The sequence below is a fragment of the Dama dama genome, chromosome 20, assembly GCF_033118175.1.
Source record: "Dama dama isolate Ldn47 chromosome 20, ASM3311817v1, whole genome shotgun sequence".
NCBI lineage: Eukaryota > Metazoa > Chordata > Mammalia > Artiodactyla > Cervidae > Dama > Dama dama.
The window spans coordinates 97150912-97175917 of NC_083700.1; the positions used below are offsets into that span (position 1 = coordinate 97150912).

Here is a 25006-nt window from a genome sequence, read left to right on the forward strand (position 1 = left end):
AACAGATGAAGACATGCTTCTATGTAATAAGTAGCTAAGGCTGAAATCTGCGTATTAGTTTCACATAGATCACAGATAAATTGGATTACCACAAGTTCACCTTATCAGTGTTTACATTACTATAAAGATGCTTATTATATATACATTTCATATGTTAAACACTGATGGAATATTTTAAGTCACAATTTTTCCTACAATTCTTCCCCACTTAGCACAGTAATAATTCATGTTTACTCTACACACCCACACACAAGCATGGGCTCCAAAATTTGGTTGTCATTTAATGTGGTACAAAATAATTTTGTAAGTATGGGGATATGAGATGGACATTCCAAGACAATTTTTTTTTTAATTGGAGGTTATACTTAAATAAAGCTTTACAATGTTGTGCTGGTTTCTGTCATACCATGTGAATCAGCCATAACAGTGTGTGTGTGTGTGTGTGTGTGTGTGTGTGTATATCCCCTCCCTCTTAAGCCTCCCTCCCACCGGCCCCCCGCCCCACCCCTCCTGGTCACCAAAGAGTGCCAGGCTATCCCCCTATCTATCTATTTTATACATGGACATGGTAGTGTATATATGTCAATGCTACTCTCTCAGTTCATCCTACCCAAAACAGTTTTTTTTTCTAACTGCCCAAGAAAACTGTTAAATATATTCACAAAGAGAAAATATTAATCAGGAAATCCTGAGACAAAGGAAAAACAGAAGAGGGTTATATTAAGATTGGGAGAAGTACAAGGGGGTAGGGAAAGAAAGAAAGAAACAGAGGCAGTTTAAGAGTTGTGTCTTATTTTTATTTTTTAATCACCCACAGCTCCCAGCATAATACTTCAACACAGTGGCCATGTATCTAACATTAACTGAATAAAAATAATGAAAATAAAATATGCTGCAAAGAGGTAATAGATCAAGAAAATAAAGTCCAGCTCTTGCCATCTGTTTTACGTGCCATAAAAAACAGGAGGACATGGCAGAAGCAATGTCATCCTCAAGGTAAAAGGCAAATAATGACAATTCTGGGGCAGTGGTAGAGTAAAGGATGGCTCAATCTTGAGTGCTATGCAATGATCTGAAGTTAACGGCAAACAAAAAAATAAATAAAAAAGAAAAAAAAAAATAAAGTTAACTGCACCTAAAACAATCTTCGACCCCAACCATTAATGTAAACCTGGGGAGCTATCTTTGGCCATTTCCACAAACCCTTCAAAGGCTACCTTTGTCAGGGACCCTCAAGGCCACCCCTAGATTTAACAACTCTCTAGGAGGACTCAGGGGACTGTGCATATACTTGTACTAATGACTAAAACTTACTACAGAAAAAGGAAACAAAACAAAATTGGCAAAGAGAAAAGGTACATGACAAAGTCTGGAGGAAAACGGAGGCAAGCTTTCAAGAGTTCTCTCCCAGTGAAGATACACAGGCACATTTAAATCCTCCAGCATCAGGTTTTGACGATGCACATTAAGTATTGCCTACTAGTGAAGTTCATCAGACTCACTGCTCTAAGTTTTTACTGGAGCTGGTTACGTAGGTACACTCTGCCTACTGCATACCAAAATTCCAGGCCTCCAGGAAAACATATTCACAATCTTTGGACAGTTCAGACACAGTCAGTCGCTCTCATCATTTTGGGAAAACTTTATCAGTGTAAGAAGCAGTTTACCATGTGTTTCCAGATGCTAACCAAGGGCCAATCTTACATGCCTTTTTAAGGACAGCAATCTCAGGCCTTATTAACTCTTTTCTGCACAGCACACTACTCTTTCTTAACATTCCTCTCTTTCAAGTCTGCACAAGCTTGAACCAGTTTTGCACTCTAGATATTCTACAGATGAGAAAAGACACACTGCAAAAATGCAGAATGACAACTCACTTGGAAGCTGTGGGTTATACACCATAAAAAGACCTGAGTTATACACCATAAGCAGATAATTTTTAGAAAAACTCATTTTCACCTGATGTTTGCTGACTCAACTACAAGTAAACAGCAAATATTATGTTAGATGGCTGTTGCAAGAGGCAGTGAATGGAAGGAAATTTTTGAAAGAAAACAAACCTTGCTATCAAAAAGTTTATAATCGAACTTCCCTGGTGATCCAGTGGTTAAGAATCTGCCTGCCAATGCAGGAAACACAGGTTCAATCCCTGGTTCAGGAGGATCCCACATGCTGTAGAACAACTAAGCCTGAGTGCCACAACCACGGAAGCCTGCATGCCCTACAGCCTGAGCTTTGCAACAAAGAGGAGGAGCCACCACCACGAGAAGCCTGAGCACCACTAGACAGTAGCTCCCACTTGCCGCAACTAGAGAAAAGCCTGTGCACAGCAATGAAGACCCAGCACAACCAAAAATAAGTAAATTTCAAAAATACATAAAATCTAGTGATAGATGGAATCTTCTACCAAGATTCCCAGCAAATATTTACAAATGTTAACCCTGAGGAAAGAAAAATGAAGAGACATGTTCATGGAGAGAAGGATGTTGCAAGCAATCTTCATTACGCTTTCAGTAAAACAACTATTTACAATTTTAGAAATTAAGTGTTTAAGACAATAAGAATATCAAAATACTCAAAACCAATTCACTGTGCAAATGTACAGGAACCTACTACATGCTATGCACTGTGCAATGCTCTGGATCCAACTGTAAAGAGAAATACGCACTTAAAGACTATCAGGTGAGAGAAGATTTAAACAATAATCACATCATTATCTAATGTCTCCTAGAGTTTACTATGTACCAAGCATTGTTCTAAACTTTACATCTATTAATTCATTTAATATTTAAGACAAAAAGAGAATAACTATTTCAGATATTTTTTATTCCCATTTTACAAAGAAAAAGCATTACAGGAAAGTTAAGCAATTTGTACAAAGCAATGCCTCTTCTATCGGTGGCAACTAGTTTAACCACTCAATCTTCAATCACATTCTTGGAGCCTACCACCTATACAGAGAAAGAAAGGTTGTGTAAGGTTTAATTGTGCTAAAAATAAAGTTTAAAAACTCTGTTCAGGATGGGGGAGTCACAAAAGTCTTCACAATAGAGGAAATCATTGAACTGAAGCTGAAAAGATGTGCAGAAGTTGACTGAACAATCTAAGCAAGGGGAACAATATATTCCAAATAAGAGTCCAAGAAACATATCGAGTACTTTAATTTCCCATTTGAAAACAGAATTTATGAAAAGTTTACAGAATAACTACTATTTGCTATTATGCATTATTTTTTTTAAAGAACTTAAGTTTTTACACACACAAATTTAAGCAGAGTAAATGCTACATTTACATTTATTTTAATGAACCAGAGAACTGTATAATGACAGAATTTCTGAACTACAAGAGAAGGTTTCTGGGATGAAGACACACTCAAAAAAAGGTTTACCAAAAAGAAAATTAGCAGTGCTTTGAATAAAACTGTAATATAACTTAACATAATTCATAGTCAAAATTATAAATAAGCTCGCTTAAAACATTTGCAAGATGTACAAGATACCATCCATTTGTTACTCCAGATCATTCATTGTATCCCAAATGTAGGCTCATTATGAACCAAGTCAACAGGTTCCCTTGCCCTCTTCCTTCAAATGGGTTCAGCCAATAGGTAGCACCAGAAAGAGCAGATGGTAAGGGAGAGAGTAGCGACTTTTCTCCTGGGTTAATCACTGCAGGGTTGTGTTAGGCTATATCACACAATGACAAGTCATACTGTCAGGTCACCTTCTACACACAGCCTCCTCTGTCTCCAAGTTCCAAGGGTCACTTCCTCCCCTCACCCTTTCAGGCCTAGGGTTGGTAACAGCACCAGGTATTATTAAGGAAAAGGTGCTATGTACATGTTGCCATTTCACATCTTGCCTATATCTCTTTATTGTAACTTGTCTGTTCTTTTTCCAGCCAGAACCATTTTATGTAGAATAAAATTAAATATATTTTCAACTTCATTTGCATACTCTAAAGAAGAGAAAGTCTTTTTAACTTAAAAAAGAAATTTTTATGTAATCAAAATCAAGTAAAATTTTACCTGTATGTAATCCTGATCAAAATCTTCAGTATCTGAATAGTTGAGAAAATAAGAGTATCAAGTCAAGGCAAAAAAATGCAATTCAAATTCTCCAACTTGCTGAAGACTTTCCTCTTTACTTAACTACAAGTCTTGAAACAGACCTCAGAGTCAGACCCGGTTTTGAATCCCTACTCTAATATTCACCCACTATCCTACAGCAAAGTACTTTAACTTTGTATTGTTCACTGTTGTATTACCAGCATCCATATAGTGGTGATACATAGTGGGTACCTCATAAATATTTGTAGAATGAATGGACAAATGAATAATCTCTGCAGGTCGAATTTCCTCACCTATAAAATAAGGTAACTATGTCTACCTCACAAGAAGAAAATTTATGTTCCAGAGAAAATAAAGGAGAATATATGTAAAAGAATCCAAGTATAAGGTCTACTAAAAATTAGTTCTCTACCCCAACTCAAACGTGTGTATGTGTGTGTTAGTCGCTCAGTCATGTCCAACTCATTGAGACCCCATGAACTATAGCTTGCCAAGCTCCTCTCTCCGTAGAATTCTCCAGGTAAGAATACTGAAGTGGGTTGCCATTCCCTATTCCCTTCTTCAAGGGATATTCCCGACCCAGGGATCTTCCCCACACCCAGGGATCGAACCCACGTCCCTCACATTGTAGGCAGATTCTTTACTGTCTGAGCCTCCAGGGAAGCCCACCTCAACTCAAATATCTCCAGTAATTCTACTTTCTTTACATGACAGAATGTACCAATATCAACACCTTTCAATCTTTCCTCAGCACTATTATACTTACACACAGCAATACACAGCATTAATGGTCCAATTTAAAAGACTTTCTGTAAAAAATCTTAAACAAAAACAAAACAGAACAAAATATATAGCTATAACTTTTAACTGGTGATTTAATAATCTTTTTCTTTATGAAGTATTTGCATAAACACTGTCATTTGTTCTAACTCTTAATAAATTCAATAAGATGTCTTCCAATAGTCCTAATCAATCAACTAATTTATCTAAAATTTTTTAAATTTTAAATGCTTTTTTAAAATATGAAAGCCACTATTTTTAAAGTTGTACACCTTATATTCTTTACAAATTATCACAAAGATATAAAAGTGTTTATAAAATTCAGCACCAAATTTGTTCAGGTAAGATAATTAACCTATTCTTTTGCTTCTCAAACATATTCTTGAGAACAAGCAATCAGACTGCTAATATCCTGTTGAAATATCATGAAAGTTTCCCAACTTTTACTTTAAAAGCTCTTAAGGAGAAGGCAATGGCACCCCACTCCAGCACTCTTGCCTGGAAAATCTCACGGACGGAGGAGCCTGGTGGGCTGCACGCAGTCCAGGGGTCGCTAAGAGTCGGACACAACTGAGCAACTTTACTTTCACTTTTCACTTTCATGCATTGGAGAAGGAAATGGCAACCCACTCCAGTGTTCTTGCCTGGAGAATCCCAGGGACAGGGGAGCCTTGGTGGGCTGCTGTCTATGGGGTCGCACAGAGTCAGACACGACTGAAGCCACTTAGCAGCAGCAGCAGCATGGAGGTCCAACCTGAAGGAGATCAGTCCTGGGTGTTCATTGGAAGGACTGATGCTGAAGCTGAAACTCCAATACTTGGTCACCTGATGTGAAGAGCTGACTCATTGGAAAAGACCCTGATGCTGGGAGGGATTGGGGGCAGGAGGAGAAGGGGACGACAGAGGATGAGATGGTGGGATGGCAACACCGACTTGATGGACATGGGTTTGGGTAAACTCTGGGAGTTGGTGATGAATACCGAGGCCTGGCGTGCTGTGGTTCATGGGGTCACAAAGAGTGGAATGCGTCTGAGCGACTGAACTGAACTGATGAAACCTTATTATTCTCATACCTTTGAAAAGACACTAGGTGGCATCAGAAACACATTCCTCATAAAAAAGAAAGAAACCAAAAGTGGAAGGAGAGCAATTCTCAAGTTAATAGGCAGTGAATGCACTTTTTAAAACCTGTACTCCCATAATTCTTAATACATTGAACACTTCAATATTTTATACTACTTGATAAAGTCAAACTTTTTCCTTCTTATGGCTTGTGCTTTTTGTGCCCTGAGAACCTTTGCCTCGTCCCAAATCACAAAGACTTTCTCCTGTTTTCCTTTATATATTTTATAACTTCAGCTCTTAAAACTGTCAATTGCCCACTTCAACTTAATTTTTATATACAGCATGGGGTAAGGATTAAGGTTCATTTTTTTCCCATGTAAACTGTTCTGGCACCATTTGTTGGAATGACTCTTTTACCATTAAATTACCTTGCATATTTGTCTATTTCTACATTTTCTATTCTGTTTCAGTGATTTGTGTGTTTATCTTTATACCAATATCATAATGTTGATTAGTGTACCTTTAATAGACACTCATAAAATCAGGTGGGATGATTCCTTCAACTCTGGTCTTCTTTTTCAATATTGTTTTGGTTATTTTAGGCTCTTTCCATTTCAATATAAATTTGAAATCACATTGTTGCTTGGGTTTTGATTGGAAGTGCACTGAATTTATAGATCAATAAGAGAATTTACATCTTAATGACACTGAGTCTTCCAATCCATAAACATATATTTTCCAATCATTTAAGTCTTTTTTAAATTCTCTCAGTAATGTTTTGTACTTTAAAATGTACTGGTCTTAAAAAAAATAATAAAATGTACTGGTCTTTCAAATAACTTTAAAATTTATCTTTATTTCATTTGTAAGCGATTATAAACAGTAATTTCAATTTCAACTTCATTGTGTTAGACAAATACAGTAAATCTTTGCCTATTTTTATATATAGATTTTGTATAAAACAGTGACAAGAAAATGAAAACATAAGCCACAGACAGGGAGAAATACTTAGCATATATCTGATATATAATTTGTATCCAGAATATACAAAGAACTCGTAAGATTCAATAATAAGAAGACAAACAACCTAAAATTTTTTAAGGACAGAAGATCTGAACAAGTAATCCAAAGAATCACATCTATGTAATTTATAGTTTGACATGATGTAGTTGTTTAAAACAATGACATGGTGTAAACCCATTAAGGATCTGAGTGAAGCTCAATGCAGAACTAAGGTTCTCAAGTTATGTTTTGCTTTTTTAAAAAATTCTGGTCTTGGTGCAAATGCTAGTTATGTCTTATTTATATCACAGTTAGGTCACCATGCTGTGACATGGTCTGTATTCATGCTGCCTTAGATACTGATTCTTTTTTTTTTGCCTTAGATACTTTTGTATTATTTTTGCAGACTTGTGACTGTCCCTCTTAACTTTCTTTTATGTAATTTATAAAAGTTTCTTTAAAATTCTTTTAACTTTGAATAAAAACTTAATTCATTGAAAAAATTGTGTGTGTGTGTGTATATATATATATATCCCTGATGACTAATGAAGCTGAATTGCTTTTCAGCCTCACTGGTCATCAGGGATATGCAAATTAAAACCACAATGGGATACCCCTACACACCCATTAGAATGGCTAAAATTAAAATGACAATACCCAGTACTGAAAAGGATGTGGAACAACTGCTGGTGGGAATACAAAAATGCCAGTTTCTCATCTAGATAAACATACCCCATACACTTGACACATATTCCAGGAATCTCATTCGTAGGTATTTATCCAGCAGAAATGAAAGCATGAGTCCACACAAATACTTGTACACAAACTTTCATAGCAGTTTTCTCCACAACAGGCAAAAAACGAGAAACAATCCAAACGATCATCAACTGATGAATAAACAATGTCTGATATACCCAAACCATGGAATACTTTCATCAATAAAAAAGAACTACCAATGCTCAAAAACAATGTGGATGAATCTCAAAACCATTATGTTAAGCGAAAGACGTCAAACACAAAAGATCACATGCTGTATGATTCCATTTACAAGAAATTCTGGAAAAGACAAAAAAAAACCAGTGACAGAAAGCAGGTCAGTGTTTGCCAAGAGTTGGCAGGGGAAAGAACTGATTGTAAAGGGACGCAAGGGAACATTTCAGGGTGACAGAAATTTCCATACCATGATCTTCTTTATCTATATCATGACTGTGGTGGTGGTGGTGGTGACACAACCATATACAGCTCTGAAAACTACAGTGTTTCTCTTTGAAGCCATGTGTGAAAATTAAAGAATAATCATACGAGCTAAGAAACACGGAGAAAGGTTGTAAGGAGTATCTTGGATTGCGTTTTTTGGCCACAGCATGAAGCATATAGGACTGAACCCTGCACTGGAAGCCCAGAATCTTAACCACTGGACCACCATGGAAGTCCCTTGGATTCCCAATTTCTTCAAAAGCATACCCCAATTATGTCACCTCAAAAAAGTTCTGAAATACTAAGTTAAGAATACAATAATAGGGACTTTCCTGGTAACCCAGTGGTTAAGAATCCACCTTCCAAGTCATGGGACCCAGTTTTGATCACAGGTTGGGAACAAAGATCCCACATGCCAAGAGGCAACCTAGCCCATGCTTAGTTGGGCTGCAACCACCAAGCTCATACACCACAACTAAAACCCAATAAATAAATAACTGAATAAATAAATAAAAACAATAATAGGGAATTCCCTGACAGTCCAGTGGTTAGGATCCCATGCTTCCACTGTAAGGGCTCAGCAGTTGTGGCTCATGGGCTCTAGAGCACACAAGCTCCAGCAGTTGCAGCTGGAGTGTGGGCTCAGAAATTGTAGTGTGTGGGCTCAGAAATTGCAGTGCACGGGCTCAGTAACTATGGCACACAGGCTTTAGTTGCCCATGGCATGTGGAATCTTCTCAGACCAGAGATCGAACCCATGTCCCGTGCATTGGCAGGCAGATTCCTAGTCAATGTACCACAAGGTAAGTCCTTCAATCCAGTGCTAAGCTTGGCTTTGCAAAGGTTACTTTTCTCTCTGTTAAATCTCATTGTGCTAGTTCTTGAACCGTCATTTGTTTGTGAGGCTCTGACTGAATTTAACATTCAACAATGGAAATGTGCCATCAGTATATGTAACAAGTAATTTCTTCAGTGTATTTATCCAAGAAATTGATTAAAACGTCAGTTAGGACAAGGACAAGAATAGAGGTCTGTGTGACATCATTTCAGGCTGGTAACAACATTAAATTAACCTTCTTTTTGGACATTATATTTCAAACAAGTGTTAATCCAACCAGCAATAACATTAGCAAAGGTATTCCAAAAGTCCTTCACTCCTTCAGTGAGTAATTATACATTGCCTACTATGTACCAGGTACAACATTACATGTCAACTAGGAACACAATGATGGAAACAGCCATTCTTTGTAAATGACAATCCCTATAACCACAGTTGGTAAAGAATTTGCTTGCCAATGCAGGAGATGCAAGAGACGCGGGTTCGATCTGTGGGTCCAATCTGTGGGTTGGGAAGATTCCCTGGAGAAAGATATGGCAAACCACTCCAGTATTCTTGCCTGGAGAATTCCATGGAAAAAGGAGCCTAAAGGGCTACAGTCCATCGGGTTGCAAAGAGTCAGACACAACTGAGCAACCTGGCATGCATACATCAGTCCTGTGAAGGTCATGTCTGCCAAAAAGAATTAGTCAAACGCTATCAATTAAGAGATTCCTGGTATGTACAGCCCTTCTATTAAAATCTGAATGTTTGGCACAATTTATGGGTTAGGTCAACCTCAGTATAAATTACTTGAACCTAACAGACTGATTTCAGAGAAAAATCATCCAAGCCTCATCTTTCCATCTGTGGTCTCAGTTTCTCATTGACAATTTGCTAATGCCAATGAAAATTCATCCACTTAATAATTACTGATTATTGTATTTTATAATAATTGTTTCAGGGAGCTATGGAAATATTTTAAACATTGATGCTGGATAAATATTAACCAAATGAAAATTTAGAAGATAAAACTAAAAGAAAAAAGAACAGACAAAATCAGATTTTGTTTTTGAAAGAATAGACTTTAGAGTGGAGAGTGGTTAGAAAGGAAGAAGAATGAATTAACAGTAATGAAGTCCCAGCAATGATCAAAGAGACTGCAAATGTGGCTTAGACTGGTGAAAAAACTCTAAGGTGAAAAAAAGTAGACCTCTTAGAAATGTTTGGAGCTAGGATTCACTGGGTGATTGAATAGGGGAGAGTAAGGGAAAGAAGGAGTCAAAATAGACTTCCAGGTCTCTGGTTTTGGGCTATCAGGGCAGGGAGGGGGGTCACGGTTCTAGTTAACAACTGAAGAATTGGTTTAGGGGAACACAGAGGCAGAATAAACAGATGAGTGAGTCTTAGACAAAGATCAAAGTTGCAGATACTACTTGGCATATTCATGACAAAGCACAGCAGGAATTAACCTTACTTTAAAAATTATATATATATTCTTATATATATGTCTTAAGACACATATACATATATCATATAATTTATAGTATATAAGGATATGTATATATATTGTAGGAAAGTAGACCCCTTCCAGGGCCCAAGAGTGGGGCTCTTGTCCAACACTTGGAAATGAACTGTCCGAGGAGACACATGCTGACAAAAAGCAAAAACTTTACTGGGAATGAACACCCAGGTGGAGAGCAGCAGGGTAAGGAAACCCAGGAGAACTGCTCTGCCACATAGCTCGTGGTCTCAGGTTTTACAGCAACAGGATTAGTTTCCAGGTTGTCTCTGCCCAATCATCTTGCTTGGCCTAAATTTCATCTGACTCTGAGTCCTTCCTGGTGGCCTGTGCCTCTCTCAGACAAGATGGATTTCAGTGTGAGGGCCTCTGGACAGTTGGCAGGACACACCACCTCCTCCTTTTGGCCCTCCCAAATTCTCCAGGTTAGTTTTGAGGAGCAGCACCAAGTTCTTTATGGGAACCTCCTGTTGTGAGACAATTCAGGCAAGCAGATATCATTGTGCCTGGCCTAGGTGGGAGGTTTTGGTCAACAGTTCCTGAACAAATATGTGCCACACTCAGTCGTGTCCAACTCTTTGCAACCCATGGACTGTAGCCCACCAGGTTCCTCTGTCTGTGGGATTTTTCAGGCAAGAATACTGGAGTGAGTTGCCATTTTCTTCTCTAAGGAATCTTCCCAAACAAGGGATTGAACCATACATATATTTTAAAATGAATAACTAATCTTGGACAAGATGCCATCTAAGTTTTTCCCTATCCCTAGGAACACAAAATACAGTAATATGATTAGATGATTCTTTTTATACATGCTCTGGAAACCACTAATTGGAATCATAGTTTCTACATATATGGGGAAAATGGACATTCAGAGAAATCCTCTCAATAGACACTAGGAAATGAGGGAGAAGTCCAAAAATACCCTCACAAACACAATCACCAAGATGGCCTCAAAATGAAAATAGTTGCTACACTCAGGCTTTTGGCTCATCATTCTCCAGACTCGTCAAATCTAACCTCCGGTAAATTATCTCCCCAATCATTATACCCAAGACAATTCCTGTCCCCTTAGTTCCTTATTCTATTAAATGTTGTCTTATTACTTTTAAATTGGTTTTTTGTTATATGTGAATCTTATAGACCCAAAAATTCTCTGGAGGCTGGGTCTATGGACTGTATATGGGTCTGCGGACTATATATGGATCTGTGGGCTGTATATGGCCATAATTCTATTAACAACAAGAAGACATTATAGGACAGACTTTTTTAGAAATGCCACAGAAGCTAGGGTGGCATGAAAGTATATTCAGTGTACAGTAAGTCAAAGCAAGGGAAGTATTCAACACAAACTATCAAATGTGCCATCAAACATAAAATATTCAACTGGAAATCCTTGATTACGAGAATGGAAAAGGAGGAACTTGCCTGAGGTTACCATAAGTAAGTAAATTCCTGAGGAAGAAAAGCACAAAAGGAAACAAAAGGCAGATCCCTGGGAGGAAAGACATAACTAGATTCAGTTCTAGAGAAGTAATTATTTTACACACCCATAAAAAGACAAATAACCCAATTTTTTAAATGAGCAAAGAATCTGAATAGACATTTCTTCAAAGAAGATACACAAATGGCTGATAATCACATAAAAGGATGCTTACTGTCATTAGGAAAACACAAATCAAAACCACAGTTATCACTTCAGAACCATTAGGATGACTAAAATCAAGACAGACAATAGCAAATGCTGATGAAGAGGTAAAGAAACCAAAATCATCATATACTGCAGTTTATCAAACACTGCTGCATTTAAACAGTTATCATAAGACTAAATAATTCCACTCCCAAGAAAAATGAAAACTGTCCATATGAACACTGTAAACAAATGTTCATTATTAATAATAGTCTAAAGGAAAAAACAGCCCAACCGTCAATCAACTGACAGATAAAATATGGTATATTCATACAATGGAATATTATTTAGCAGTAAAAAGGAATGACATACTAATACATGCTACACAATGGAGGAACCTTAAAAACATCATTTTAAGTGGAAGAAGCCAATTACAAAAGGCCACATATCATAGATTCAATTTATAGGAAATTGACAGAACAGGTAAATCTGTGGAGGCAGAAAGTATATTAGTAGTTACATAGGCCTAGAGAGATATGAAAATAAGGTGATAGCTAAAGGGTTTAGGAATTCTTCCTGATTATGATGAAAATATTCTAAGACTGACTCCAGTGATTGCTGCATCTATGAATATACTAAAAATCACTGAAATGTACAATTTAAATGAGTAATTTTATCATATGTGAATTATATTTCAATAAGCTTTTTTAAAAAAAAAAATTCAGGAATATTCTCCTTCAATTGTTAGGCTAGGAATTCAGCAAACTCAGTCCAGTAATTTCCTCTGCAACAAACCACCTTAAAATGAAACATTCAGCTTTACCTTAATGGCAGCAGTTCTCAAAAGAGTGCATTTAAAGCAAATACGGATGCCTGGGACCACTCCAGACCATTGGATCAAAATCTCTACGATGGTGGATGGATTTTTTTTAAGTTCCAGAGGTTAAAAGAGGTTAAGGGGCTTTAATAGACATGTTGAAAACAAGTGGAAAAATCTGAATTTTTTTAAATTAAATTTATGTTAAAATTCTCGGATCTGGTAATATAGATGACTCTTGAACAACACAAGGGTTAGAGGTGCTGACATCTCCCAATCCCTCCCCATCCCCGTGCAGTGGAAAATCCAAGTATAAATTTATGGCTGGTCCTCCCTGTCTACAGTTCTGCATTGCAGGATTCAACCAACCATGGATCTGGTAGTATTAACGGGGAAAAAACCCACATTTAATTAGGCCCACTCAATTCAAATCCCTGTTGTTCAAGGGTCCGTTATATATTGTGGTTATTTAGGAGACTGTCCCTTGATCTTAGGAAAAATACTTGAGGGTGAGACAACATAATGTTTGTTACTTGCTTTGAAATCTTCAGGGAAAAAAATATACACATATACACACAGATAAAACAAATGTCACAAAATATAAAGTTACAACCAAATTGGTGAATCTAAGTAAGTTTAATTGCAATTTTTTCCATTTTTATGTAAGTTTGATATTTTCAAAATAAAAAGTTGGGGAAGTTCCACAAATGATGCCAATTATCCCTATAGCCTGAAATCACAAACCTCAGGTCATATAAGGAAATCTTGATCCAAAAACTAACTTCTCACCTGCTATAAGAAGACTTCTTCCCCTATCCCCACTTTCTTGGATGAACAAATGGACAAAGCTTTCTACTCCCTATATGCCAACCCAAAAGATTTATGGCCCCAAAGAGTAGATGAAATTATCTTAACGGGAACAAGCTTGTTATCATATCCTGCAAATTACTAGTCTGCCTTGTCTTACAGATAGAGGGAAGAGGGTTGAGATCAACAGAAAGTCAATGGATTCCCCAAGTAAAGAGGCAGAGCCACTGAGGATAAAAGGGTACAAGACGCAACAACAGGCAGAGAACAACCTGCCCAGACTATACAGCTTAACCTGTTAGGTCCTGTCTACTATGCAAAGCTAGACAAAGAAGAGGCTCATTCTTTCACCTGATATATACTGAAGTGCCTACTCTGTGTAAATCATGTTCCCTATGTACTAAATATGTATACCACAGAGCTATATACGGAAGTAACACAACTTCACAAGATTTAGAATCATTTCCATAAGAAAGCTCTTTCTCAGGAAATTTATTCATTAAAGTTAAAATCATACTGAATCTTTTTATTGACTCTCATTACACAGTCAGTACCAGTGACAGCATGAAAGTGCATTCAGAATACAGTCTATTAAATTCCATTCTTTTCCATTGTTTGCTTTGAGAAATTAATCTAGCCAAACCCTAAAGGAAAAATATAGCTGTGGTAATGACAAATGACAACCAAGGATTTGTTCACAGAGCAAGGAGCATCTGTACTAACACTTACCAAGCCAGCAGTAAGGGAAGGCGCAGACTGTCCAAGGGACTGATTCCTCATCCGCACCAGGTTGGACGCTTCTCCTGAAGACTGCCAAGTCACCTGTCCCACACTGCTGTGTGCACTGCCGGACAAGGGGAGCAGCTGCTTACCTTCAAACACAACGTTTGGAAAATTAACAAATTATTAACTAATGAAATGAAAAAATATAATGACAGCAAATGGATTAAAAGTACATTGATCCAGTATGGCAAAAACTGCTACAATATTGTAAAGTGATTAGCCTCCAACTAATAAAAATAAATGGGGAAAAAAAAAAATGAAAAAAATAAATCAATACAGAAAAAAGAAAAAAAAAAAAAAAGTACATTGATCCAAAGCAAAGTGAAGCCCCTCCAACATCCATTTTAGGATCTGTAGCCCTCTAAAAAACTCCACCTATGTTGGTGGTAGTGAGAAATCCAAGTGGAATACTGAACTGAGTCGATGATTTTAAATTCTCTGTAATATTCACCACCAGGCCAGGGCCCAACTTTCAACCAAACAGGCCTGTTCCAACCTAACACCCAACCTAGAAGGCTAGGAGTTTTCCAGTCCCTTCCATCCTACCTAGTTTCTCATCAACTCAATGTGCTAAGAGTGGAGCTGAAAGCTTCTCCTAGACAAGTTTGGCCCTTAGGTTTCCAGAAGGCAAACACTGAATCTATGCTGCTCTTGCCAGATTCCATGTGTTCAGTCCAGATTGACTGAATGCCTTAATCCCACTGAAAGACTGCAAGAAACTCATTTATAAAGATGGAGCACCTAGAACTGCAATGACTTTCTAGCTGAGGTTCAAGTCCATTTCAACCCCTTCCCTCACACCATTCTTTGCATTGGTGCTAGTGATCCAACAAAACAAATATGGTCATGTCATTCCCTTCTCATGACTCTCTACTGTTTAAAGAATTAAGCCACACTTTTTGTTGCTTTTTTAGTTTTGTTTTATTTTTTTTTTTTGGTTTTTTTGTTTTTATTTGGCAGCACCATGTGGTAAGTGAGATATTAGTTCCCTGACCAGAGACTGAACCTACAACCCCTGCAGGGGAAGCACAAGAGTTTTAACCACTGGACTGACAGGGAAGTCCTAAGTTACACTTCTAAAACTCTAAAAAGATCCTCCATAAATCCATATTATCTCCCTGGCCTCATCTCCTGCTACTTTTTCCAAACCCATTCACTCATTCAACTTCAATATTCTGCCCCGCATATTCACCTGGCTTTAACTTGATCACCAATTTTACTTAAAAACTCTTCTTCCTGCAAAATTCTATTCATCAGAGAAATAACCACTCTTATAAAGAGGTATGAGCAAAAGTAGGTTTGGGTTTTGTTTTTGCTGTAACATACCCTTTTACTGCAAACAAAATGTGATGGAACTTATTTGGAGGGCAATTTAGCAAAACCTATTATAATTTTAATTTGAGTAAGCCTAGACATAGTATTCCATTTGTAGGAATGCAAAGGAAAAAAAAAAGTAGATCAGAAAGTTAACCCTAGCAATGCTCTCACTATAATAAAATGGAGAATAAAATAAATGATCACTACAAATTAAAGAAATTATAATATCTCCACATAATGACATACTGAATCCATTAAAAATAATGAGGCAGCTCAACATTGCAGTCAGGACAAAATGTTCAATGTTTTCAGTTGAGTGAAAATAGCAGAAAGGAAGTATATAGTATAAGATCTCAATTTTTATTTTTAAAATAAAGTTTATATACTTACATAAGATTTTAAATGTATATTTAAATATAATGGAGTATACGTAAGTGGTTTGGAGGGAGGGAAAAGAGAAGAACGTAAAGATTTTCAACTTTGACATGAAGCATGTTACTGCACTCAAATTTTGTATAACTGGCATATTTTACATTTTTCATCAGAAACAAAATTAAAAAAAAAAAAAAATCTAGCTCTCTCCCAAGTATGCTCTCAAATGCATGCTTTAATGAGAAGTCTTTCCATAAAACCCTCCACAAAAAAATAATACTGTTTCTCTACTCAAAACCCCCACAAGCCTGGAGTAGAGCCTGCCTAGTTTCTTTTCTTCCTTCTGCAAATGTTGCCAAGCTCTCCAGGCAATCTGCCTATAGATGAGGAGCTATATAACCTAAAGGAAAATTAGTTTGTTAACTTGTTAACTTCCCATCCACATATCCAAAGGCTAGTATCACAATTCTCTCTCTCTTCAAAATAAGTGCCTAATGGGGAAAGAAATTTACATGACAGCAGACAAAACCCATATGGACATATACTAGTAAGGGCTTGAAGCTTACCAAGAAATGTCAAGAATTTGAGGAACACGAATAGCTTAAAACAAAAGGAACAACATGAACAAATGGAGCAACTAGCCCTTTAGTAAACAAATAACTCAGGGGAAAAAACTTCTTAAAAATTCTAATTATTACTCTTATAATGATTTCAAGAGCCTATTTTTAAGAAATATTCCCAGTTAAAGATGGTTGAATGACCACATATTTGTATCTTGTCCCCCTGGAAACTCCATTAAATGAGAATAAAGAAGGAATTCCGTGGCAGCCCAGTGGTTAGGACTCGGCACTCTCACTACAAGGGGCTGGGTTTGATCCCTGGTCAGGGAACTAGGATCCCACATGCCACAGGGTAATTAAGCCCATGCCACAACTAGAGAGCCCACCCTGTAGAGCCTGTGCTCTGCAACTACAGAAGACCCTGTGTGCCGCAATGAAGATCCAGCTGAGCCAAAAAAAAAGAAAGAAAACTTCAAGAAAATTTTAATTTAAAAAGTAAAAATCCATTTACTCATAGGGAATGAGAAGATAAAACACATCTTTGAAAGAAGAGCAAAACACTATGGAAAAAGAAACAAACAAGAAACAGTTCTGAGGAGCCAAGATGGCGGAGGAATAGGACGGGGAAACCACTTTCTCCCCTACAAATTCATCGAAAGAACAATTGAACGCAGAGCAAACTTCACAAAACAACTTCTGATCGCTAGCTGAGGACATCAGGCGCCCAGAAAAGCAGCCCATTGTCTTCGAAAGGAGGTAGGACAAAATAAAAAAGATAAAGAGAGACAAAAGAGCTAGGGACGGAGATCCGTAAGGGGAAGGGAGTCTTAACAGAGGAGGTTTCCAAACACCAGGAGACCCTCGCACTGGTGGGTCTGGGGGAAGTTTTTGAATCTCGGAGGGCATCCTAACTGGGAGGGAAAAATAAATAAAACCCACAGATTACGTGCCTAAAAGCAACTCCCAGCAGAAAAGTACCCCAGACGCCCGCATCCGCCACCAGCAAGTGGGGGCTGAACGGAGAGGAGCGGGCGGCATTGCTTAGGGTAAGGACCAGGCCTGAGGACAATCGGAGGGAGCTTTTGTGAGTTACCAACTTCAACTGTGGGATAGCAAGAGAGAGAGAGAAAATTAACCAGCCCAAACACACTGCTGGCCGTTCGCAGAACAAAGGGACCGAGCAAGTCCAGAGGAGGTAGCCGGCTGCGGACCGGCCCAGCCCCGCCGGAGGCAGGAGGCAGGGGGGAGGGGAAAGGGGCAGCTCGGCCCCAAGGACAGCATCCCCTACCGCACTGCAAACAGGCCTCCAGTTTCTAATCAAAGACCTCCTGAGATTCTGGATGGTCGACATTCCCCAGGAGGGTCGCAGCTAGACACAGGGCGCACGCACCAGACCGGCGGATGGGGACTGGGGCTGGGGAGGTGGAGGGGAGAAGGCGCACGTACCCGACTGGAGTGGGCGGAAACTGAGGCTGGGACTGCGGGGAGGAGAAGGTGCGCCGCACCCGGGGAAGAGTGTGCCCGTCAAGCTCCTGGCTGCCTGAGCTGCTTCGGCTGGGGAATGCACAAAACGCAGGCTCAGCCGGGTCCGCGCTTTTGTGGAACACCAGAGGGCTGGACCGCGCGCAGCGCATGGCACGCTCTATATAGAGCAGCCGGGAGCCTGAGCAGCTTAGACGGGGAAAGCAGCGCCCGTCCCTCCCCGCAGCGTGACGAACTAGCAACCTGAACAAGAGACCACCTCCACCCGCCTGTGTCAGGGCAGAAATTAGGCACTGAAGAGACCGGCAAACAGAAGCCAAATAAACAAAGGGAACCGCTTCAGAAGGGACCGGTGCAACAGCTTAAAATCCCTGTAGAGAACACTGACTACACTGGAAGGGGCCTATAGATATCGAGAAGTGTAAGCTGGAACGAGGAGCTATCTGAACCTGAACCAAACCCACACTGACCGCAACAGCTCCAGAGACATTCCTACATATATTTTTACCTTTTTTTTTTTTTAATTAAAAAAAAATTCTTTTTTTAATTTTTTCTCTTTCTTTTAAAATTCCCTATTACTCCCCCATTACTCCTTAACTTTCATTTTCATAGATTTTTACGATTTTTTTTAATTAGGAAAAAATTTCTTGTTTTTTTTTTTCTTTTTTCTTCTTTCTTTTTCTCTTATTTCCTTTTAAAGTCCTCTATTACTCCTTAATTTTCATTTTCATTTCACTATAACCTTGCAAAAAAAAAAAAAAGAGAGAAGCCCTATTTTTAAACCGAACTTCATATATATTTCTAAAACTTTTTTGTGTTTTTGTTTTTAATATTGTATTTTTAAGAGTCTAACCTCTACTCTAGATTTTTAATCTTTGTTTTTCAGTATGTGATATAAATTTTGGACATTTAAGAATCCAATATCCAGTTCCCATTTTTATTCAGGAGTGTGTTGATTACTCTCTCCCAATCTTGACTCTCCATTTTCTACCTCAGAACACCTCTATTTCCTCCTTTCCCCTTCTCTTCCCAATCAAATTCTGTGAATCTTTCTGGGTGTCTGGGCTACAGAGAACACTCTGGGAACAGACAACTACGTAGATCTGTCTCTCTCCTCGAGTGCCCCTTTTTCTCCTCCTGCTCATCTCTATCTCCCTCCCCCCTCTCCTCTTCTTCATGTAACTCTGTGAACCTCTCTGGGTGTCCCTCACGGGGGAGAATCTATTCACCATTAACCTAGAAGTTTTATTATCAGTGCTGTATAGTTGGAGAAGTCTTGAGACTACTGGAAGAATAAAACTGAAATCCAGAGGCAGGAGACTTAAGCCCAAAACCTGAGAACACCAGAAAACTCCTGACTACATGGAACATAAGTAATAAGAGACCGTCCAAAAGCCTCCATACCTACACTGAAACCAACCACCACCCAAGAGCCAGTAAGTTTCACAGCAAGACATACCATGCAAATTCTCCAGCAATGCAGGAACATAGCCCTGAGCGTCAACATACAGGCTGCCCAAAGTCACACCTAACACATAGACCCATCTCAAAACTCATTACTGGGCACCCCATTGCACTCCAGAGAGAAGAAATCTAGTTCCACGCACCAGAACACCGACGCAAGCTTCCCTAACCAGGAAACCTTGACAAGCCAATTGTCCAACCCCACCCACTGGTGAAACCTCCACAATAAAAAGGAAACACAGACCTCCAGAATACAGAAAGCCCACTCCAGACACAGCAATCCAAACAAGATGAAAAGGCAGAGAAAAACCCACAGGTAAAGGAACATGAAAAATGCCCACCAAGTCAAACAAAAGAGGAGGAGATAGGGAATCTACCTGAAAAAGAATTTACAATAATGATAGTAAAAATGATCCAAAATCTTGAAAACAAAATGGAGTTACAGATAAATAGCCTGAAGACAAAGATTGAGAAGATGCAAGAAATGTTTAATAAAGACCTAGAAGAAATAAAAAAGAGTCAATTAAAATGAATAATGCAATAAATGAGATAAAAAACACTCTGGAGGGAACCAAGAGTAGAATAACGGAGACAGAAGATAGGATAAGTGAGGTAGAAGATAAAATGGTGGAAATAAATGAAGCAGAGAGGAAAAAAGAAAAAAGAATCAAAAGAAATGAGGACAACCTCAGGGATCTCTGGGACAATGTGAAACGCCCCAACATTCGAATCATAGGAGTCCCAGAAGAAGAAGACAAAAAGAAAGGCCATGAGAAAATACTCAAGGAGATAATAGCTGAAAACTTCCCTAAAATGGGGAAGGAAATAGCCACCCAAGTCCGAGAAACCCAGAGAGTCCCAAACAGGATAAACCCAAGGCGAAACACCCCAAGACACATATTAATAGAATTAACAAAGATCAAACACAAAGAACAAATATTAAAAGCAGCAAGGGGGAAACAACAAATAACACACAAAGGGATTCCCATAAGGATAACAGCTGATCTATCAATAGAAACCCTCCAGGCCAGAAGGGAATGGCAGGACATACTTAAAGTAATGAAAGAGAATAACCTACAACCTAGATTACTGTACCCAGCAAGGATCTCATTCAGATATGAAGAAGAATTCAAAAGCTTTACAGACAAGCAAAAGCTGAGAGAATTCAGCACCACCAAACCAGCTCTTCAACAAATGCTAAAGGATCTTCTCTAGACAGGAAACACAGAAAAGTTGTATAAACGTGAACCCAAAACAACAAAGTAAATGGCAACGGGACCACACCTATCAATAATTACCTTAAATGTAAATGGGTTGAATGCCCCAACCAAAAGATAAAGACTGGCTGAATGGATACAAAAACAAGACCCCTATATATGCTGTCTACAAGAGACCCACCTCAAAACAAGAGACACATACGGACTAAAAGTGAAGGGCTGGAAAAAAATATTTCATGCAAACGGAGAACAAAAGAAAGCAGGAGTCACAATACTCATATCAGATAAAATAGACTTTCAAATAAAGGATGTGAAAAGAGACAAAGAAGGACACTACATAATGATCAAAGGATCAATCCAAGAAGAAGATATAACAATTATATATGCACCCAACATAGGAGCACCACAATATGTAAGGCAAATGCTAACAAGTATGAAAGAGGAAATTAACAGTAACACAATAATAGTGGGAGACTTTAATACCCCACTCACAACTATGGATAAATCAACTAAACAGAAAATTAACAAGGAAACACAAACTTTAAATGACACAATGGACCAGCTAGACCTAATTGATATCTATAGGACATTTCACCCCAAAACAATCAACTTCACCTTTTTCTCAAGTGCACACGGAACCTTCTCCAGAACAGATCACATCCTGGGCCATAAATCTAGTCTTGGAAAATTCAAAAAAATTGAAATCATTCCAGTCATCTTTTCTGACCACAGTGCAGTAAGATTAGATCTCAATTACAGGAAAAAAATTCTTAAAAATTCAAACATATGGAGGCTAAATAACACACTTCTGAATAACCAACAAATCATAGAAGAAATCAAAAAAGAAATCAAAATATGCATAGAAATGAACGAAAATGAAAACACAACAACCCAAAACCTATGGGACACTGTAAAAGCAGTGCTAAGGGGAAGGTTCATAGCATTACAGGCTTACCTCAAGAAACAAGAAAAAAGTCAAATAAATAACCTAACTCTAAACCTAAAGCAACTAGAGAAAGAAGAAATGAAGAACCCCAGAGTTAGGAGAAGGAAAGAAATCTTAAAAATTAGAGCAGAAATAAATGCAAAAGAAACTAAAGAGACCATAGCAAAAATCAACAAAGCTAAAAGCTGGTTTTTTGAAAAGGTAAATAAAATTGACAAGCCATTAGCCAGACTCATCAAGAAACAAAGGGAGAAGAACCAAACTAACAAAATTAGAAATGAAAATAGAGAGATCACAACCGACAACACTGAAATACAAAGGATCATAAGAGACTACTACCAGCAGCTATATGCCAATAAAATGGACAACTTGGAAGAAATGGACAAATTCTTAGAAAAGTTTAACTTTACAAAACTGAACCAGGAAGAAATAGAAGATCTTAACAGACCCATCACAAGCAAGGAAATCGAAACTGTAATCAGAAATCTTCCAGCAAGCAAAAGCCCAGGACCAGATGGCTTCACAGCTGAATTCTACCAAAAATTTAGAGAAGAGCTAGCACCTATCTTACTCAAACTCTTCCAGAAAATTGCAGAAGAAGGTAAACTTCCAAACTCATTCTATGAGGCCACCATCACCCTAATTCCAAAACCAGACAAAGATGCCACAAAAAAAGAAAACTACAGGCCAATATCACTGATGAACATAGATGCAAAAATCCTTAACAAAATTCTAGCAGAATCCAACAACATATTAAAAAAATCATACACCATGACCAAGTGGGCTTTATCCCAGGAATGCAAGGATTCTTTAATATCTGCAAATCAATCAATGTAATACACCACATTAACAAATTGAAAGATAAAAACCATATGATTCTCTCAATAGATGCAGAGAAAGCCTTTGACAAAATTCAACACCCATTTATGATTAAAACTCTCCAGAAAGCAGGAATAGAAGGAACATACCTCAACATAGTAAAAGCTATATATGACAAACCCAGAGCAAGCATTACCCTCAATGGTGAAAAATTGAAAGCATTTCCCCTGAAATCAGGAACAAGACAAGGGTGCCCACTCTCACCACTACTATTCAACATAGTTTTGGAAGTTTTGGCCACAGCAATCAGAGCAGAAAAAGAAGTAAAAGGAATCCAGATAGGTAAAGAAGAAGTGAAACTCTCGCTGTTTGCAGATGACATGATCCTCTACATAGAAAACCCTAAAGACTCTACCAGAAAATTACTAGAGCTAATCAACGAATATAGTAAAGTTGCAGGATATAAAATTAACACACAGAAATCCCTTGCATTCCTATACACTAACAATGAGAAAACAGAAAGAGAAATTAAGGAAACAATACCATTCACCATTGCAACAAAAAGAATAAAATACTTAGGAGTATATCTACCTAAAGAAACAAAAGACCAAAAACAAAAACAAAAAAAAAAGAAACAAAAGACCTATACATAGAAAACTATAAAACACTGATGAAAGAAATCAAAGAGGACACAAACAGATGGAGAAACATACCGTGTTCATGGATTGGAAGAATCAATATTGTCAAAATGGCTATACAACCCAAAGCAATCTACAGATTCAATGCAATCCCTATCAAGCTACCAACGGTATTTTTCACAGAACTAGAACAAATAATTTCACAATTTGTATGGAAATACAAAAAAACCTCGAATAGCCAAAGTAATCTTGAGAAAGAAGAATGGAACTGGAGGAATCAACCTGCCTGACTTCAGACTCTACTACAAAGCCACAGTCATCAAGACAGTATGGTACTGGCACAAAGACAGAAATATAGATCAATGGAACAGAATGGAAAGCCCAGAGATAAATCCACGAACCTATGGACACCTTATCTTCGACAAAGGAGGCAAGGATATACAATGGAAAAAAGACAACCTCTTTAACCAGTGGTGCTGGGAAAATTGGTCAACCACTTGTAAAAGAATGAAACTAGAACACTTTCTAACACCATACACAAAAATAAACTCAAAATGGATTAAAGATCTAAATGTAAGACCAGAAACTATAAAACTCCTAGAGGAGAACATAGGCAAAACGCTTTCCGACATAAATCACAGCAGGATCCTCTATGACCCACCTCCCAGAATATTGGAAATAAAAGCAAAACTAAACAAATGGGACCTAATGAAAACTTAAAAGCTTTTGCACAACAAAGGAAACTATAAGCAAGGTGAAAAGACAGCCCTCAGAATGGGAGAAAATAATAGCAAACAAAGCAACAAAGGATTAATCTCAAAAATATACGAGCAACTCCTGCAGCTCAATTCCAAAAAAATAAATGACCCAATCAAAAAATGGGCCAAAGAACTAAACAGACATTTCGCCAAAGAAGACATACAGATGGCTAACAAACACATGAAAGGATGCTCAACATCACTCATTATTAGAGAAATGCAAGTCAAAACCTCAGTGAGGTACCATTACACACCAGTCAGGATGGCTGCTATCCAAAAGTCTACAAGCAATAAATGCTGGAGAGGGTGTGGAGAAAAGGGAACCCTCTTACACTGTTGGTGGGAATGCAAACTAGTACAGCCACTATGGAGAACAGTGTGGAGAGTTCTTAAAAAACTGGAAATATCGCTTCTCGGCCTTTTGGCTAAGATCAAGTGTAAAAAACTGGAAATAGAACTGCCATATGACCCAGCAATCCCACTCCTGGGCATACACACTGAGGAAACCAGATCTGAAAGAGACACGTGCACCCCAGTGTTCATCACAGCACTGTTTATAATAGCCAGGACATGGAAGCAACCTAGATGCCCATCAGCAGACGAATGGATAAGGAAGCTGTGGTACATATACACCATGGAATATTACTCAGCCATTAAAAAGAATTCATTTGAATCAGTTCTAATGAGATGGATGAAACTGGAGCCCATTATACAGAGTGAAGTAAGCCAGAAAGATAAAGAGCATTACAGCATACTAACACATATATATGGAATTTAGAAAGATGGTAATGATAACCCTATACGCAAAACAGAAAAAGAGACACAGATGTACAGAACAGACTTTTGGACTCTGTGGGAGAAGACGAGGGTGGGATGATCTGAGAGGACAGCATCGAAACATGTATGTTATCTATGGTGAAACAGATCACCAGCCCAGGTTGGATGCA

General features: G+C 38.1%; 1 protein-coding gene across 4 annotated transcripts in view; it reads right to left on the bottom strand.

The window, feature by feature from the left end:
• MAST2 (microtubule associated serine/threonine kinase 2) overlaps nt 1–25006 on the bottom strand; it is a 203055-nt gene that overhangs the window by 155216 nt on the left and 22833 nt on the right. For all 4 annotated transcript variants that reach the window (XM_061122025.1, XM_061122024.1, XM_061122023.1 and 1 more), the window contains one exon: nt 14433–14575. In XM_061122025.1, coding sequence (XP_060978008.1) covers nt 14433–14575 — 143 coding nt within the window. The remainder of the gene's footprint in view (nt 1–14432; nt 14576–25006) is intronic.